The sequence below is a fragment of the Mustela nigripes genome, chromosome 13, assembly GCF_022355385.1.
Source record: "Mustela nigripes isolate SB6536 chromosome 13, MUSNIG.SB6536, whole genome shotgun sequence".
NCBI classification, from domain to species: domain Eukaryota; kingdom Metazoa; phylum Chordata; class Mammalia; order Carnivora; family Mustelidae; genus Mustela; species Mustela nigripes.
This window is the reverse complement of record NC_081569.1, coordinates 47,054,339-47,072,035: the sequence shown is the minus strand read 5'-3', so window position 1 is coordinate 47,072,035 and position 17,697 is coordinate 47,054,339. Positions and strand designations below refer to the sequence as shown.

Genomic DNA, 17,697 nt, shown 5'->3' with positions numbered 1-17,697 from the left:
TGCCTGCTTTGAATATGATTTGCTCTTCTTCTTCTAGTTTCTTCCAGTAGGAGGTTAGGTGTTTGATTTGAGATCTTCCTTCCTTTTCAATGCAGGCATTTACAGCTAAAAATTTACCCCTGAACATTGCTTTTGCTGCATCCCATGAGTTCTGGTATGCTGTGATTTCATTTTTGCTCATCTCAAAGTATTTGCTAATTTCCCTTGGGATTTATTCTTTGTCTCATTGGTTATATATATGCTGGCAGTGTACTGTTTCCACACATTTGTATTTTCCTTCTGTTTTTTTCCCCACCTGAGCCTGTTGGCTCCTCAGCCAGCTGTCCATTTAATATCCGTACTCTGTCTATGCCACTGCCCTCTATCAAAGCCCTGCTCTGCATCCACCTTTCTTTAGAAAGCCTTCCTGGAGTGAGCAGAAGAGATAAACTCTCCAGCAGACCCACCCAGATGTTCTACGTAGTAGAGTACTATGCCATGACATTCCTAAGGCCAAATCCTTTTTCCTTTCGATTCACAGCAGGGAAGAACTGTCAGTGTATCTCAGAATTACTGAGCTAGCACCTTCAACCATCAAGCCTGTTGTCTGTATACACACCTCTAATCATAGCTCATTACTAACCACTAAAAGTTTGTGCTTCTATTTCAGAATATAAATTTTGGGAATTTCACAAATCTTGTTTTTAAAAAAATTTAATTTTTTTAAAATTAAAATTCTTAAAAACATTTTTTACTTGAGTACAGTTGACACACAATGTTACATTAGTTTCAGGTGTACAACACAGTGACTTGACAACTCTATACATTATGCTATGCACGCCACAGGTGTAGCAACCATCTGTCACCATACGGTACTATCAGTATCATTGAATATATTCCCTATGCTATAGCTTTCATCCTTATGACTTATTCATTCCATAACTGGAGGCCTGTACCTTCCACTGCTCTTCACCCATTTTGCTCCCCCTCCCCTGCCTCAAGCTCTGGCAACCACCAGCGTGTTCTCTGTATTGATGAGTCTGTTTCCACTTTTATTTGTTATTTTAGAGTCCACATATAAGTGAAATCATATAGTATTTGTCTTTTACTGCCTGACTTATTTCACTTGGTATGATACCCTCTAGGTCCACCTGTGTTGTCACAAATGGCAAGATCTTATTTTTTTTTTATGGCTGAGTAACATTCTGCTGTGTGTGTGCATGCGTGTGTATGTGTGGGTGTACACACACACATCTCTTTACCTATTCATCTATCAATGGACACTTGGGTTCTTTGATAACTTGGCTATAATAAATACTGCTGCAATGAACACAGGTGTGCACACACCTTTTCAAGTTAGTGTTTTTGTTCTCTTTGGCTAAATATGCAGTAATGGGATTACTGGATCATAGGGTAGCTCTATTTTTAACTTTTTGAAGAACCCTCCATGCTGCTTTCCACAATGGCTGCGCCAGTTTATATTCTTACTAACAGTGCATGAGGGTTCCCTTTTCTCGACATCCTCACCAGTACTTGTTATTTCTTGTCTTCTTGATTCTAGCTATTCTGACAGGGGTAAGGCGATAGCTCATTGTGGTTTTGATTTGCATTTCCCTGATGATTAGTGATGTTGAGCATCGTTTCATGTGTCTGTTGGCCTTGTAGTTCTAAGAAATCAACACTTTCATGTAGAAGATATTTCTGATCAGGTATAAGCATGACTTAAAAAGAATTCACTTTTTACTAGTAAAGTGAATAAACATAAGTCTAAATCAGGGATTTGCTAATTGTCTTGCTGTGCACCTACAGATGTTAGATAGGAATTTATTTTTAGCCATAATATGTTTGAAACGTATATACTGAGACTAATAATCCACTTTTCTGGTTGTCATATTTCAGACAATCTGAGTATTCTGAAACACATCTGTGAACTTAAAAACAATTCACAAGAAGGATTCAAACCATTCTGCCTGACATTTACCTTTTTCCTTTTCCTGACTTGGGAAACTCCTAGTCATCCTTTAAGACCTAGCTTAAATGCCACCTATCCTGAGGAGCCTCTCCTCCTAATCAGCCCAGTCCCTGGGTTCTATAGACACACTCTACTCTGAACCATACTATTCATTTCTGCATCTTTTCCAAGGTTGTGAATGACTTAGAGGCAGGCTCAAGGGTGAGGTCTTCATTTCCATCATTGCAATTCCTAGCACATTAATCCACGGATGGCCTCTACTAGTTGACTCCAGCCAGCCTAGGATTTGGTGACCCAGAAATCATTGCTGCATCCCTACCTACCACACCAATGTGGCTAATCCTTTGTTGCCAGCCAAGCCAGAACCCTACGCACTGGAGAAACTGTTAAATGGCAATGAAGCTTCCTGAGTCCCAGCACACGGTATTGGCTCAGGATATGGGACAGCGCTTCTGCCTTTCTACTTTCACTTACACACCTAGTCTGCAGTTGGCCTGGGTACCTTGCCTAGAAGCTCAGTTTCTCTCAAGGCTTGGAGGCTGTCCTCACCATGGTCTGCTCAACTTGGGCTATCAAATAGTGGGAACTTTTGGTAACTATCTGCCAAATGAATGCACACAAGCCCACTGATTTTACTTTATTAAAGAGAGGCAAGTCTCTGTCTGTCTTCTCAGATGAGCTTTGACTTTACACATACCATTTGGGTTTCTGATTTCATTTGGTACCTGCTAGCTTTATTAGGGTCACTGTCAGGACAGCAAAGACTGAAGACAGATGATTAGATCACTGGGGCAGCAGGCAGTCACTGTCAAGGACAAAGAGTGACCAAAGAAACCAAAGACAATCACAAGAGAGAACCCAGGAAAGCACCAAGCAGAGCCATGTAAGGATAGTAAGCCTGGGAACAAATGACTTTATACATGTCAAGAGGCTCAAGCATATCTCTGAGTGCTGAGGTCAAACACAGGCAAAGGGTTAGTAAAATTCAGGTAAGCCCCACATGGTTTCATAGTCCTAGAGGTTATCGATACATCAAAGTTTAGTTCTCTACCATGTTAGCTCACTATCAAGTTTAGTTCACATCAAAGTGTAGTTCACAGTCACTAACAAGGACTTGAGTCATCACATGATACCCATTGCACACTGTCAATAGGCTGCCAAGAGCGATACGTTTTGGAAACACTTCTTTCCTAAAATGAAAATCTCACTGATGTCAGAGTTTCAAGTGGTAAATCTAGATCACAGGGGCCATCTTATTCTCCAGAGATATCAGAAGGCTACAGCATCATGCCATACACAGACACTTGCCTCTTAACAACTAATCCAGGACTTCAAATCACAGGTTCTCAGGGCCCAGAGAGGGCCAGAGTATATAGCAATTTTAAAATAAGAAGTTCTTTTGAGAGAAGCAAGTCTGAGGCACTGACAGTACCATTAAGAGATCACCCGTATCCTGCACTAGCCAGCTCCGAGCCAGATGAACTCTGCCTACGGAAATCGAACTGGATTGCCCGGATTTCTGATTGGAGCTTGATTCTCTTATTACCTTGACTATCCTTTTGGTTCCTGATCTGCAGTCCAAATTTCATGTTCATGATTCTTACTCGTGTTTAACTTCTGGTGTCTCCTGATTGGACATCTGGTAGCTAGCTCTGGCTTTGCTTCATGACTCCCGCCCTGACTCCACCCCTTCACCTCTAGCCCATGTTTTGGGCCTTGTTTTATTACTTGTTTTATTACTTTCTCACCGTTTACCAGGCCAAGCAAGAGGTCAAGCTGCATCTACATAATAATGAAGTACGTTTACCCTGGGTTTTACTTAGCTATTTTGTATGTGACTCTAAATATATCCATCTTGTTTGAACTAGGCTCCCTTCGGGGTGGTACTTTTTCATCTGACTTTTCTCTAACAGAAACAGTACACACTATCACAGGACACTCATTTCAAGATGGGACATGTTCCACACCCAAGGAGTAACATGGCTCACATCCTAGCTGGTTATATTCGTACAGGAAAAGCAGCCCTACAATCAGGTACAAATGAAGATAGATGACTCATAGCCCTCTGGGATCTAAAAGGGCAGATTATCCCTGGAAGACATTACAGAAGAGGTTCTCAAACCTGAATATGCAGAGAGTTACCTGGGAAGCTGGTAAAATGTAGATTCCTGGCCTCCATCCCTAGAAAGTCTAATTCAGTGATCTGGGTCCAAGAATCTGATGCAATTAGTCCTGAGACCACCCTTTGCAAAACACTGTACCACAGCAAGGAGAAGCCTGACAAATATGGGACAGACAAGCACAGTAATTAACATCTCCCTCCCCATCCTTTCTTTCTTAGAAGCCCTTATGCCCTTTACAGAAGGCAAGTCATCTGGTCAATTGTTTCCTAATACTCATCACTGAACAGCAGTTCAGTTCCAAGATCAATTTGTATTTGTTTTAGTAAATGCAATGTGCATTTCCCAAGTTTCCATAAAGAAGGTATTTTAATATGTCTTTTGGATACGTGGGAAGTGGTGTCTAAGTGATATTTTTCTCTCAAACGCGGAAGAAATGCTATAAAGAAAAACATATTGTTGAAGTTACACACTTTTGTCCTCCCCACACACCTCCCCGCCTTAGAACATCTCCTTGGGATAATTTCAAAAGTCTCAGGATATTGCCCAAATCAAGCAAGTAAAAGATTTTCAATTTAACAGTAATCACTGCTGCTTTAAATAAGGAATGAAAATATCTATTTGATTCAGAAGAACTTGAAATTAGCTCCCCAGTAATATGTGTATTGCTGGTGAGGAGTATCTATACTTGAAAGCTCTGATAACTTAGGAGCCTGGCAGAACAGGAATAGGAGAGTCCAGAAAACTCAGCAGGCTGCATATTTGACCGGGTAGGCCCAGTTTCCCTGCGCCTGGCCCTAAGCAACCCTGGAGGGGGACCTGAGGAAAATCAGTTTAATTGGGAGGGTTCTGAGGGGATGGGATGCTTTTGGAATCTAAGATGACAGAAGATATTGATGAGCTATTAGATCCAGGGGGCCTGTCTGATATTTGAGATAATGGGACCTCCATTTGTTTCAGGACGATGCCTTCATTTTTGTACTAACATGGTTTATGGCTTGCAGGGGATATATGGACTGACGGATTCAACCATTAAGGATGTTAGAGCCCCATTCTTACTATTATTGTGATATTTGTGTGCGCTTGTTTTTTTCCTAGGAGGATCTTTATTTTTTCTCCCAAATCTCATAACTGGTTATACAGATGTTTAATTGAGAGGAATAATTATGAATTACGATTTGTTTTTTTCTTTTAAACTTTCCTATCTGAATCATTTATCGCCTTCATTACAAGTGTTTTAAATATTGTAAAGTTAAAGTTTAAAAAATAAACATTGCTGGTAGGCAAGCCCAAGCCCAGAAAAAGTCAGTTTTAAAAAAACATTAATGGTTCTTCATTGAGAGCTTCATACACTGGAAGCCTTGTGTTCTGCTAATTTACAGAAAAACAGACTTTAAATTCAGAATAAGGAGTCGAAAGAGTAGACTGAGAAAGAGACACACGGAGATTAATTCCAAGAAGGCAAAGGGACCACAAAGCTCAATGGACGGGACTATCAGAGGTCCAGTGACTTAAAATGTGAGGATTCCTGTTAAAAGCACAAGAAGTTAGGAATGTATTCTCGGGGAAAACGACTAATTAGGAAATTAAAGCTGAACTGCTGACCTAGAGCTTTGGAACATTTTTATCACCCTGCTATGCTTTGGGTAAATAAAGCAAGGAAGACAAATTTTATCCAGCTTATGTCTGCTGTTCAACTCTCACCCTTGACTACTGGAATGACTTTAAATATCTGCTCTGGAAAAAAAAAAAAAGATACCACTTTAATTTCCGGCTCCATCCCCATCTGGCTAGGGAGACGATGAATTAATATTATCCTGTTTTGTCTTTAGGGCTTCCAATACCCCTGAGGACCAGCCCGTGGGACAGTCTGTTTGGGCAGGGACTCTGGGCCAGAATCCGAAGAGTGGGATTCAGGACAAGGCCAATCCACGTAACACAGCTCAGAGCCATACAACACAACTTGCTCCGAGGATGTCGGGCACTGTGCTTCATTAGGAAACAAAATATAAGCTTTCCACACCATTAGGAATGACTTTAGGAGTGAAAGCACATAAGACGATGCCTCACCTCATCAACAATGCACTGCAGAAGCTGGAGAGGCTGCAATGGGAAAGAAGAAAGGAAAAAGTATTAGCCTCAATGCAATATCTTTACAGTGGAGTGGAAAGAAAAAATCATTAATGCAATAAAATATAGCAAGATTAATCAACAACAGCAAACTCTTATAAAAACATTGATGCTCAGGATGTTCTATTATTTCTAATGGTACCTAATCTAATACAGGCAGTTAAAGGTTTGCATTTCCTTCAAAATGCAATTTGCTAAGTTTAAAACAAGGCATTCAAGCATGCAAAGGAAGCAGCCATCAGGAAAAAGAAAAGTGAATTTTTTTCTGAACTCATAAAGCTTACCATTAAAGATCCCTGGTTTTTCTGAATCTGAAAAAAGGCAATATGTAATTAGCATGTCATAATCAAAATGACTCACTTGGACACATTATGATCACTGAGAGAAAATTATTGCATTGCTGGTGGCAATTTGTGGGCATGTGTTAACACAATTTACATAATGAAAATACACAAATGTTAATAGCTCGCTTCTCATTTATAGGCGAAAGTCAGCAGAATGTTAATTTCACACAACACTTTTTAGTACCCTCCAGGTTGTATTAGAATAGGGAGAAAAACCATAATCCATTTCAAAAGGCTGTTTACGATTCAGATATAAATAATGTTTTATATTGCTAGATTGTGAACACTGGGCTTAATGTTGCAATCATTGCTAATGTTATGAAGCTCACTCTTTTTAAATTAAAAACCGATTTATTTAAAATTGAAATTAAATCATAGTCAGAAATTAGAATTTTGGATTCCTGCCAGTGTCTGCTCACAATCCCCTATTTTGTGAAGAAAACTTTAATTATGTGGTTGAAGTATTTGTCTTTAACTCCAGAGTGGGGTGAAGATTCCACCTTTTCCAAAGTTCCTTTAGCCTGTTTCCTGGGAAGCAATGCTCTCTGGGAAAATCAAATTCATGCAAGTCTTACACTGTTTCCCAGGGAATAAAAAGCAGAGACAAGTGAATGCCTACTCCTAATGAACATTGTGAAGGCGGGCTGCTCACACATCGAACTCGGATAAGCCATATCTCTTAGGAAGTTACTAAAACGTGACACCAAATTAATAACACATCCAGTTAGTAACTGAAGTACTAAACACCTCAAGCCCCCCACCCCTGCCACAAATGACTGCAGATATCACAAACTCATGAAAATGGAATCCCAGGTACTAAATTTCCAAAAAAGGAAAATTTCAGAAACCAAGTATGGTATTGACAGGTCAGTTGTTTGCTGAGATAACAGCCCCAACCAGCTAGTAAAATATAGGGAATGTGGTAATTGGACAGTTGATCAATGAATTATGCAGGTTAGGGATGCCAACACCTGTGCAGTTCAAAATCCATATGTAACTTTTGACTCCCCAGAGACTAATAGCCGCCCATTGACCACAAGTGTTATCGATACCATAAACGATCGAGTAGCACATATTTTACATGTTATATGTAGTACATGCTGTATTCTTATAATAGAGTAATCTAGAGAAAAGAGAGCACTATTAAGAAAATCATAAGAGAAAATACATTTATAGTTATGCACTGTATTTATCCCCCAAATCTGCATATAAGTAGACCCATGCAGTTCAAACCCATGTTGTTCAGGAGTCAACTGTATTTTTTAAATTAAAAAAATTTTAATGGTGTCTTAAAAAGTTATTCCACGGGGCCCCTGGTTGACTCAGCCCGTTGGTCATCTGGCTTTGGCTGGGGTCATGATCTTGGGGTCCTGGTATCCAGTCCTGCGTCAGGCTTTGCGCTCAATGGGGAGTTCGGCTCTCCCTCTCTCTCTTGTGCTCACTCCCTCTTGCAAATAAATAAATGAAATCTTAAAAAAAAAAAAAGAAATAAAAAAATAAAAAGTTCTTCCACGTATATTTGATCTGCACAACCACCATGAGGTTGGCAGGGATGATCATTTCTTTCTTTCTTTTTTTTTTTTTTTTTTAAGATTTTATTTATTTATTTCAGAGAGAGGAGCAGAGAGGAGGGAGAGGGAAAGGGAGAGCAATCTCAAGCAGACTCCTCATTGAACATGGAGCCCTAAGCAGGGGCTCAATCTCACCGCCCTGAGATCAGGACCTGAGCCAAAATGAGTTGGTCGCTTAACCCAATAAACCACCCAGGTGCCCCAGGGATGATCACTTCTATCTTCTGCTGGGAAGACTGGCCTCTTGGAGGTTGGGGCAGGCCCAAGGCTGCAGGGACAGTGATGCCAGGGCTTCTCCTATGCTCCTTTCTTTCCAGCGTCTGTATAGTATCTGTCGACAGTCACAGCATTATTCAAAAACAACTGGATTTATGGGGCACCCGGGTGGCTCAGTGGGTTGGGCCTCTGCCTTTGGCTCCGGTCATGATCTCAAGGTCCTGGGATTGAGTCCCACATTGGGCTCTCTGCTTGGCAGGGAGCATGCTTCCTCCTCTCTCTCTGCCTGCCTCTCTGCCTACTTGTGATCTCTCTCTGTCAAATAATAAATAAAATCTTAAAAAAATAAAAAATAAATAAAAACAACTGGATTTGTATGTATTTATACTTGGTGTGGTAAAGTTGATAAATCATCAATTTTTGGCAGGTTCCTCTGAACTAGACTGCAAGCTTCCCAAGGGCAGAAACTATGTTTTTGTGTTTTTTCTTCTTTATTTTATTTTATTTTATTTTTTGCCTCCATATGGCTTATCAGCAGACCCTTCACCTAGTGCTTGAGTGTTTTAAAAAGCACTTTTCCCTGCATTATCCCAACTGAACACAGGGCCTACTCATTCCCGCTCTCCCTGGCCACCACTCCCTGAAACCGCTGTGCCCCAGTGACTGGTGGTTCTTGGCTGCTGACTTGGCTTCTTCTTGAATAGTTCCCATTGAATGCTATGCTGAATTACTGCTCCTTCCTCTAGTCCATGAGTACTTTCTGCATAATGCTCTTCCTTTAAAAAGGAAGATGGGTCAACTACCACCCCGGTGTGGTTAAGGACTTTGGTAACAAGCCACATCACCTTTCAGAAATCTTGAAAGGCCCAGGTCACTTCTCCTACGACAGGGGATCTCTTTGGTGTCTGATTTTATCTTTTCCAGGTACACACGGTACTCTTGCCCCACCCCTCCATTCTTCCTAAGATCGATCGACTTCAATAGGGGAGGTACTTGTAACAAACAAAGAATCAGAAATCCATTTCTGGCAAAGAGACTGTTTTTCACAAATTTCTAACAGTCAGGGGGATTACAACATTCTCTGAGGAAAACCATGCAGCAAACATTCTAAGTGAGATGTTTCAAAATAAATTCAGGAATAAATGGTACAACATCGTTCCCAGCAACACATAAGTTATCTGAAATGAGTTCAGGGCAAAACACTTCCTCATGAACTAAGCTCTCAGAGTCTCCACTTTGCCCAGTTCTGTGGGTTAAAGAAGACATGGTTTAAGATGACTTAAAATTTTACTATTTTAATGCTTTCTCTTTACTATGAGAAAGAGAGCAATAGCAATACCAAAGTCTTTTTTATGATCTTATAACAATACTGTGTTTCTCAGGTTCTTAAAGAGAGATGTTGTTACCAGGTTTTATTACACGGCTTTGATAGCTACATATTATATGAAATCATCTTCATAAATTTTGTATTAAGGTAGCAGTGCTAGTACCTGAAATTGATTCAAAATGCTCAAGATACTCAATTACTTTTTAACACTGTTACACAACGCGGTGACTTATATCTTCTATTTCACAAGAACTTCATGATGCAACATCATTGTAATTGATTCATTTTCTCAATTAAATAAAGCTACTGCACTTTTCTTTATATGAATGCCACACATACCATACAGTTAGATATATTCTTTCCTTTCTCCATCTCAGATATATTGCCTTAAAGGTTATATTCTGTTCCTCTGTTTAATTCCACCAGAAAATTTAAGGCCACAGTTGTATTTTTCAAATTCTGAACTGCCATGGATGCGACTGTATTTATATTAGGCATATTTTTCACTGCTAATCTCTTTGTTGTTTACCTTTTTCAAGATCACACTGCTGTACGGGTGCAGTACCCATAAAACAGACCACAAAGAAGTCGACCTCTAGTCACTGCCTCTGCTTTGGCACACAGTTCATGGAAGAGGGAAGCCCTGCGTTTTATAGCACATTACAAGTGGTGCTAAGGGTACTCGACATAAAATGTTAGCTCTGTGAATGCCTCTCTTTATTCTAGGTCTGCCTTCCAAATGCTTTGCTGTGAGAGCGGAGTTCAGAGGAACACAGTAATATTGTTAGGGCTGATGAACTGCCTGTACCCCACAACATATGAAATGCCGTTTATAACTAACTCGTCCAAGTCCAGAGTCCTGCCTGCCCACTTTGCTGGTGTTGAGTTTCCTATGTGTAACCAGTACTCTGGGACAATGAACAGAACAATCATTGCTCCGGTCATTACACTTTGCTAATCAGTCTCCAGAACCAGTAGCGTTTGGTAAACTAATTAGATAAATCTCTTCCGTCTTCTGGGCACAGCCTTGCTTTTTTTTTTTTTTTTCCTTCTTTAGCTATAAGACTTTAAGTCACACTAAGCAGGGATAGCTAAGCCTCAGTCTGATATAAGACAGATCCTTGTGTTTTTAAACAAGGAGGACTGACTTCGTAACAGGCAGGTCTGGGTGTCAATTATGGGGTGTTCCTGCAGTAACACTTATCTTTTTTTTTTTTTTTAAGATTTTATTTATTTATTTGACAGACAGAGATCACAAGTAGGCAGAGAGGCAGGCAGAGAGAGAGAGGAGGAAGCAGGCTCCCCGCAGAGCAGAAAGCCCGATGTGGGGCTTGATCCCAGGACCCCAGGATCATGACCTGAGCCAAAGGCAGAGGCTTTAACCCACTGAGCCACCCAGGCACCCAGTAACACTTATCATTTATTTCTTTGCAAGGACCATACAGTTGGCAATTTCAAAAGCTCCTGTGACACAAAAAATGACTTTGGGAGATGATCCTAGAGTGGAAAGTGCCAATGCATAAGTTTGCTTATGGGGCCTCAACTTTGTAGTCCATGACTCTATGGGAAAAACAGCGACTCTGGGAGCCGGACGCCCACTTCCCATCTCTGCAGAGGCGCTTTCTACACCCAGAGGAAAAGCTGATTTGGCCACCAGCCCTTTCCCTTTGACATTATGCACAGAAGCACAGTCAGAAAACGAAAATGATCCACCTATGTAACTTCAAGAAGACACCGGCTAGGAGCTTTCATCTTCTCTTTTACTCTCTAAAATTATGGCTTGCCCTGCAGCCCTTGTCGGAGAGATTTATGTGTGACTGAGGTCAGATCTTCCAATATCAGTTGACAAATTTTCTCTTTACATATTTACTGCTTTTCAGGCTTGTGTCATTTTCTCTTAAGCAGAAAAAGGAAATACGAAATTAAATGATATGGGTGGCATTTGTAAAGGATACCAGGGGTGTGTGTGTGCGCGGAGTGAACGGTGCCACACTCCGGCCTTCAATGTTCAATTCTATTTTTGTTCCACACCTCATGTTTTAGCAACCGTAGCTATTCTGCAGACTGTCTCTTTAAATCAGGTGCATTAAGCTTAACCGTGCCTAATATAAACCAGGATTAGGGTAAACGGATACTTACATTATAAATGAAGAATAATGACCTACAACTTTTCTTCTTAATGAAACTAGCTTCAGAGATGGTCTACTACCATCTATTCATTTTGCTATTAGGGAAACTGAGGTTAAAAGGATGCAGCGTCCAAGGTAATAGATAAACAGCCTGGCCTGGACCTGACTGCTGACTCAGGAGGCTGCCTCGTGTAGAGGAAATGCATAAATGAAAGTCAGAAAGACCCCTGGAATGCCCAGTCAGACCCCCATGGCCTCAGCAGCTGGTAATGGCATTCAATCTAATTTTATCTGGCCCAGTGTTGGGTGCTAAAACTGAGGGACACAACACCTCTAATCTGTTACAGCTTGCAAAACCAAAGTGCTCAAATCTCAAAAAGGCTTCAACAAGAGAAAATAAAAATTATTTCCACCTGACCACAAGCTAGACACACATTGCTTAGTACCACTAACTTACTGTAAGATTTCCTAAACAAAGGACTGTTTAAAAAAAAAAAAAGTAGAACAACATGTATCCTAGTGAACCATAAATGGGAATTCTGATGAACTGATATTTTTAGATATTGAATACAGGATGAGACAAAATAAATGACTAATATATAATTACTAATAATATAAAGTGAACAAGTATAATTTACTCGTGCCATCATAGCTCTCCTGTTTATCAGACTCTGTTGTTGTTCAAGTTCTTGTCATGCCTGTAGTCTATTAGCATACCTTATACAGAACAAAACAGAAGCAAAATAGTAAGTCATGAAACTTAAACAATTAAGGACTTAAAATAAGTGTCAAGAAGATTTAGCAAGGAGCTACTCATGGCACCTTCTCTCTGCTGCCTTCGGGAATGATCAGTTTTTAAAAGCTAAAACCAGGGTCCCTGGGTGGCTCAGTGGGTTAAAGCCTCTGCTTTCAGCTCAGGTCACGATCCCAGGGTCCTAGGATCGAGTCTTGCATTGGGCTCTCTGCTCAATGGGGAGCCTGCTTCCTCTTCTCTCTGCCTGCTTTTCTGCCTGCTTGTGATCTCTGTCAAAAACTAGGTATCTTTGAATTTCACAAACATCTGGGTGGGACAGAAAGGCTCTAAGATGCCTAGAGGAGGGCTCAGCTCAGATGGGACCAGACAGAAAATCATCACAGCCATAAATTAGATCACTTGGCTCTTACCGCTTCCCGAGTATCAAGGACAATGCATTTTCACACAAGACACAGCAGCTGGAGCATCAAGGTACACTGTAACATTATTCATTTGTTGGGTCTGCCAGTCCGTGAGCAGGAAAGAAAGGACCCGACTGCCAGTCTACACTCTTATCCTTCATGTATTTAAAACTGACACAGCTCATGTCCGACTCCATGTAGGTGTACAGGAACCCTAGTAAATCATCCTCTGGGTGAATGTAAATTTTAATATTTAGACCTGAATTTCGTGAGAAAAGCAGGGGCTCAGAAACACAATTTAAAATGATCAATGTGAATTATAAAATTAACCCTCTCCCTAATGGTACAAGGCCTGGCCAAGACATCCATTAAGCACTTTCCTTTCAGATAAGGTTTAGAAGATTTTTCCTTTCAAAGAAGATACATTTGCTGTATCAAACTTTTCTTTTTGCTTTGTTCCAATAAAGGGTGATCTTATTTCAGAATCTAGCTTGGAACATCAGTTATGTGTGTATGTGGGGGGGGCGGGTGCAGCAGTGGGAGGAGATGTGGTTTTTTTGAGAAAGTCCTGCTGACCATTCCATTCTTTATGGTCAAATAAATCTGCTATAGCAAAAGATTTTTAAGGTGTCAAAATATCTCAAAGGTTTTTTTCTGGAGCTCTCATTTAGTCTGTATCTCTGTTAGCTTCAATCCCTCACATGCCATAGAATCCAGAACGATGTTAGAGGTCACCTGGTCTGACCCCTTGCTCCGTGTGGAAATTCACTTTATGCTCTTCCTGACAGGCAGGCATCCTGTCTTTGCTAGAAAACTTCCAGAGATGGGATTCCAATGATTCTATCCTGGGTGGCTTCAATTGTTAGAAGGTCCTTTCTGATTTTGAGTTCAAATATGTCCTCCTAGGAGATATGCCCATGGTCCAACACTATAGTGATTATGTCTAGTGATGGCAGTTCACATATTTGAAGATGGTTGTTTCTCCACCATGTTTTCTCTCCTGAATGAACATCCTGTTTTCTTCCTGGGATCATATGCTCTGACTGGTATGCCCTCTATTCTTTCCCCTTCTATTAATAATGATACTCTAATGACATCTCCCTGCCCTTAAATCGCCCATGTGCTCCCCCCCGCCCCAGCTACTTCATCACCAGCTTTATGGTGATTCAGGCTTAAATGAGTCAGCATCATCCAAATCCCCTGGGCTTGGGGAGCTAAACTGACCCAGTCAAACTGAAGCCTAGGGCAGAGAGAGACCTGCTCTTCCTTCTCATCGGGGAGCACATCGTCCTGGAGCTCCAAGAACCGGCCTTGGTCTGTGAAGGAAGAAGCCCACCAAGAGCAGAACCAAAAGTGACTTGTTGGATCAAGTTCTACTGAAAACCAGCAATGCTTATTTTGGGCCATGCAGTTCAATCAAGTCCCCTTGCGGCTGAGGCAACTTAAGTTGAGTTTTCCATGACCTGAACTGGAAAGCTGCCTGGGGTAGCCAGGCAGGGTTTCACATTCTCCACCACTGTGACGGCCTTTCTTAGAATGTTGTGTCGTGGGCATGTGTTCCTCACAAAGCAGAATACCCAAGCCTGCACAGACCTCACACTGACTGGCTCTGTCACCTTGTGCTGGACATTCTACACCATTCAGCAGAGGAAACTCCTGGAGACTCTAAGTCCGTTCACATTTTTGATAGCCATATCACATGGCTGGCTCAATGAAGGGAAACACGGAAGTTTACAAATCCTGGACTGAGAAAGAATTACTTCTTTCCTATACTCTTCTATTTCTTATATGTTTCCTACTGATAGGGTATTCAGGAGTCAAAATGATTACATGATTAAACCAATGCAGAATCTAGACAAGTCTATTTTCCACCTGTTGCCTCTCCCTTGCAACAGATAGGAAATACAACATCAGCCTTTTGTTTGTTTGGCTCAGGAGAGGCCTGTCCAACACTAAGCTGAATCATAGACTCTTGGGGCCTAGAAGAATCTTAATTTTTTTGTCTACCCACCTCGATCTGATCCCTGAATCTCTTCTTCATGACACTCCTGGTGGACGGGGCTTCTGCCTGGACACATGCAGTCATGGGGAGCTTATGTCTTTGCACTGTCCCTTCTATCTCTTATTCCGGATCTACCCTCCTGACAGTACCAATCCATGTCTTGTCTTACGTAAGAACCCTCAAGTATCTTAAGACAACTCTTTGGAAGCTTTTATCCTTCAGGTATTAATGCTGGCAGGACAGGGTGGAAATATGGACACAAAAGAAAAGGGGACAAAATTATTAACTTAAAGCCTAAAAATGTATATTGATTCTTTTTCCTTCTAATGTCTGCTTTGCCAACATGTAAAAAAGTCAAGTCAGACTAAATCACTAACTCATTGATTCATTTACTCACTCTCTGCCAGGCACTGTACTGGAGTTTAGGACCTAAAAGATGGATAAGCCACAATTGCTGGTCCACAAAAATGAGGGACTTATTTAAGGTCCCTGAAAATCAGGGTCAGAGCTAAGACTTGAGCACAGAGCTTGCATTCTCCTTTAAATGCCACTCAGTATTTGGATAAAATACAACTTGTTAGATTCAAGGTTAGATTCAAGGGGGACAGTGTCCCCCCAGAAAGGGATGTTTTCAGGCATTTTTTTTTTTTTAAAGATTTTATTTATTTGTCAGAGAGAGAGAGAGAGCAAGAGCGAGCACAGGCAGAGAGGCAGGCAGAGTCAGAGGGAGAAGCAGGCTCCCCGCGGAGCAAGGAGCCCGATGTGGGACTCGATCCCAGGACGCTGGGATCATGACCTGAGCCAAAGGCAGCTGCTTAACCAACTGAGCCACCCAGGCGTCCCTGTTTTCAGGCATTTTAAGGAATTCTTTCTTTGTGGGCTGACTCTACATATCATTGTTTTTTTTTTAATTTTTTTTGCCCTGATGTATTTGACAACATCGTTTGGCCTGCTGAGATTTTGAGATGAGCTGCAACTGTGGCCAGTACCTGTTTCGTAGAGGAACGGGAAGGAAAGAATCTTGAAATCTAGTCACATGTAACCATGTTACTTAACATGTGTCTTACTGGTTTGATTGTGGATGAGATTCAAAACAGGACTTAAAGGAAAGCAGCTATGGATCAAGAAGGAACTGAACACAGTTTGATTTGTGTTTCAGAATTGTAGGACACACCTTTCATGCTTTGATGTAAGTAAAATCTGGTTCAGTAGAGTCCAAGAGCGTCTTTGGGGAGATGGTGATGAGAAAGGTAGCTGGAGGTATGGAAAAGAGGAGGCTATTCATACCAGATGAAAGGGGACCGCGGAAGGATCTAGGCCAGCATTTTTCAGACTCTGTTTACCAAAGTTCATGTAAGATATTACTTAGACACGTTAACCAAAACTAAGAGAGCAAATCAGAACTGTCCTGGTGTTTGTGTGTGCAAGCATGTGTGTATGTGTCCAGGGGTGACTTACCACTGACTTCATGTCCTGTTTTCCCATCATTCTGCACTCACTGACCTAGCATACCTCTATCCTTTTCCAGATAAGAAAACTGAGATCTATTGTGTGTGTTTGCCAGGGGGAGGGGGAGTAAACCATATTCTGACAATGATTCAACTTGTCACCTGCCGGGTGTGTCACTTGTCACCTCCTGGTCCTCTCTGCCCTGAGTCAGTAGCGTTGGTGGCTGCCTGGCTAGGGTGGCAACGGGCCGTCCAAAGGGCATGGGCTGGAGGAAGGCCTTTAGCTGCCAACTTTCTCTTGTTTCCTATATTTTACCAAACTAGAACCAGGACTACAGTCACGCTCTCCTCATGCCCAGAAGAGTGCTCTTTGCAACCTGTTTCTGAACAGAAAGCAAGACAAGCTTCATGACCCTCTCTGGTCTTCTTCCCTCCTCTGGCCTCCTTTCCTCATGAGACCATTCTATACTCAAGCTTTCCTTTCCCCCTCCCCATGGCGCTCACCACCTACAGGCTTTGGCAGAGTGAGTCCACACTCAGTTCTGACTGGCTGCCTCAGTTTCCCACAATTCCTTGGAGCTGACACCCTGACCATGTGTATAGCCAGATAACTGCCTCCTTTCCTAGCTCCCGGCAATCCTGGGGACCCTCTTTCCACCTGGTGTGTCCCGAGCAATCTTTAGCCCTAAATGAAATCAGCTCTTTGCTCCTTTTAGGCAACCCATGGAGTTTTCAATGAACTTGGCTTGTCCATTTGATTGGCACTAAAGAGGGCTGGGTTCTTAGCGTCGGTGGCACTTTACTGAGGAAGAATTCCCAAGCCCCCCAGCATTAATCCAGAACTGTTAAACATCTGAAAAGTAATCTGTGCTCAAACAAAACTAGGGCGGGTCTGCCCCCTTTTTAACTTAGAGTCCCAAATCTACCCAAGTTTTCTATACTGAAAAAAGTGGTAAGTAAAACACTGGAGTACGGTCAGAACTGATGTCCTTGTTGCTGCTACCTTTGAGGACCACGTCCCCCCAGGGCCCTGTACCACCAGCAACTCTCTGGTAGACAGGGAGCACGCTGGGACAGTAACTTCCAACTCTGCACACACCAGCTGGAGGCAGTACTCGAGTGGACGGTTGTGCCAAATAAAAATGGCCATTTGGGATCAAAGCCTCTGGGTACCTTTCTCCCCACACCAACCTTCTAGGGTGGGAACCAATCTGGCCCCGTTGCTGACCACTTGGTCATCATGAGTGAGTCACCGGATGGCTATTGGAATCCCATTTCCTCCTCTATAAAATAGAAGAGTTGGA

The 17,697-nt window shown here is 41.8% G+C and overlaps 1 protein-coding gene across 3 annotated transcripts in view; it reads right to left on the bottom strand.

The window, feature by feature from the left end:
• The window catches only part of MAP2K5 (mitogen-activated protein kinase kinase 5), a 266,485-nt gene that overhangs the window by 59,280 nt on the left and 189,508 nt on the right, over positions 1-17,697 (bottom strand). For 2 of the 3 annotated variants that reach the window (XM_059372348.1, XM_059372346.1), the window contains 2 exons: positions 6,486-6,512; positions 6,142-6,174 (listed from right to left, as the gene is read on the bottom strand). In XM_059372348.1, the coding sequence (XP_059228331.1) occupies positions 6,142-6,174; positions 6,486-6,512 (60 nt within the window). The remainder of the gene's footprint in view (positions 1-6,141; positions 6,175-6,485; positions 6,513-17,697) is intronic. The other variant, XM_059372347.1, reaches the window with a different exon arrangement.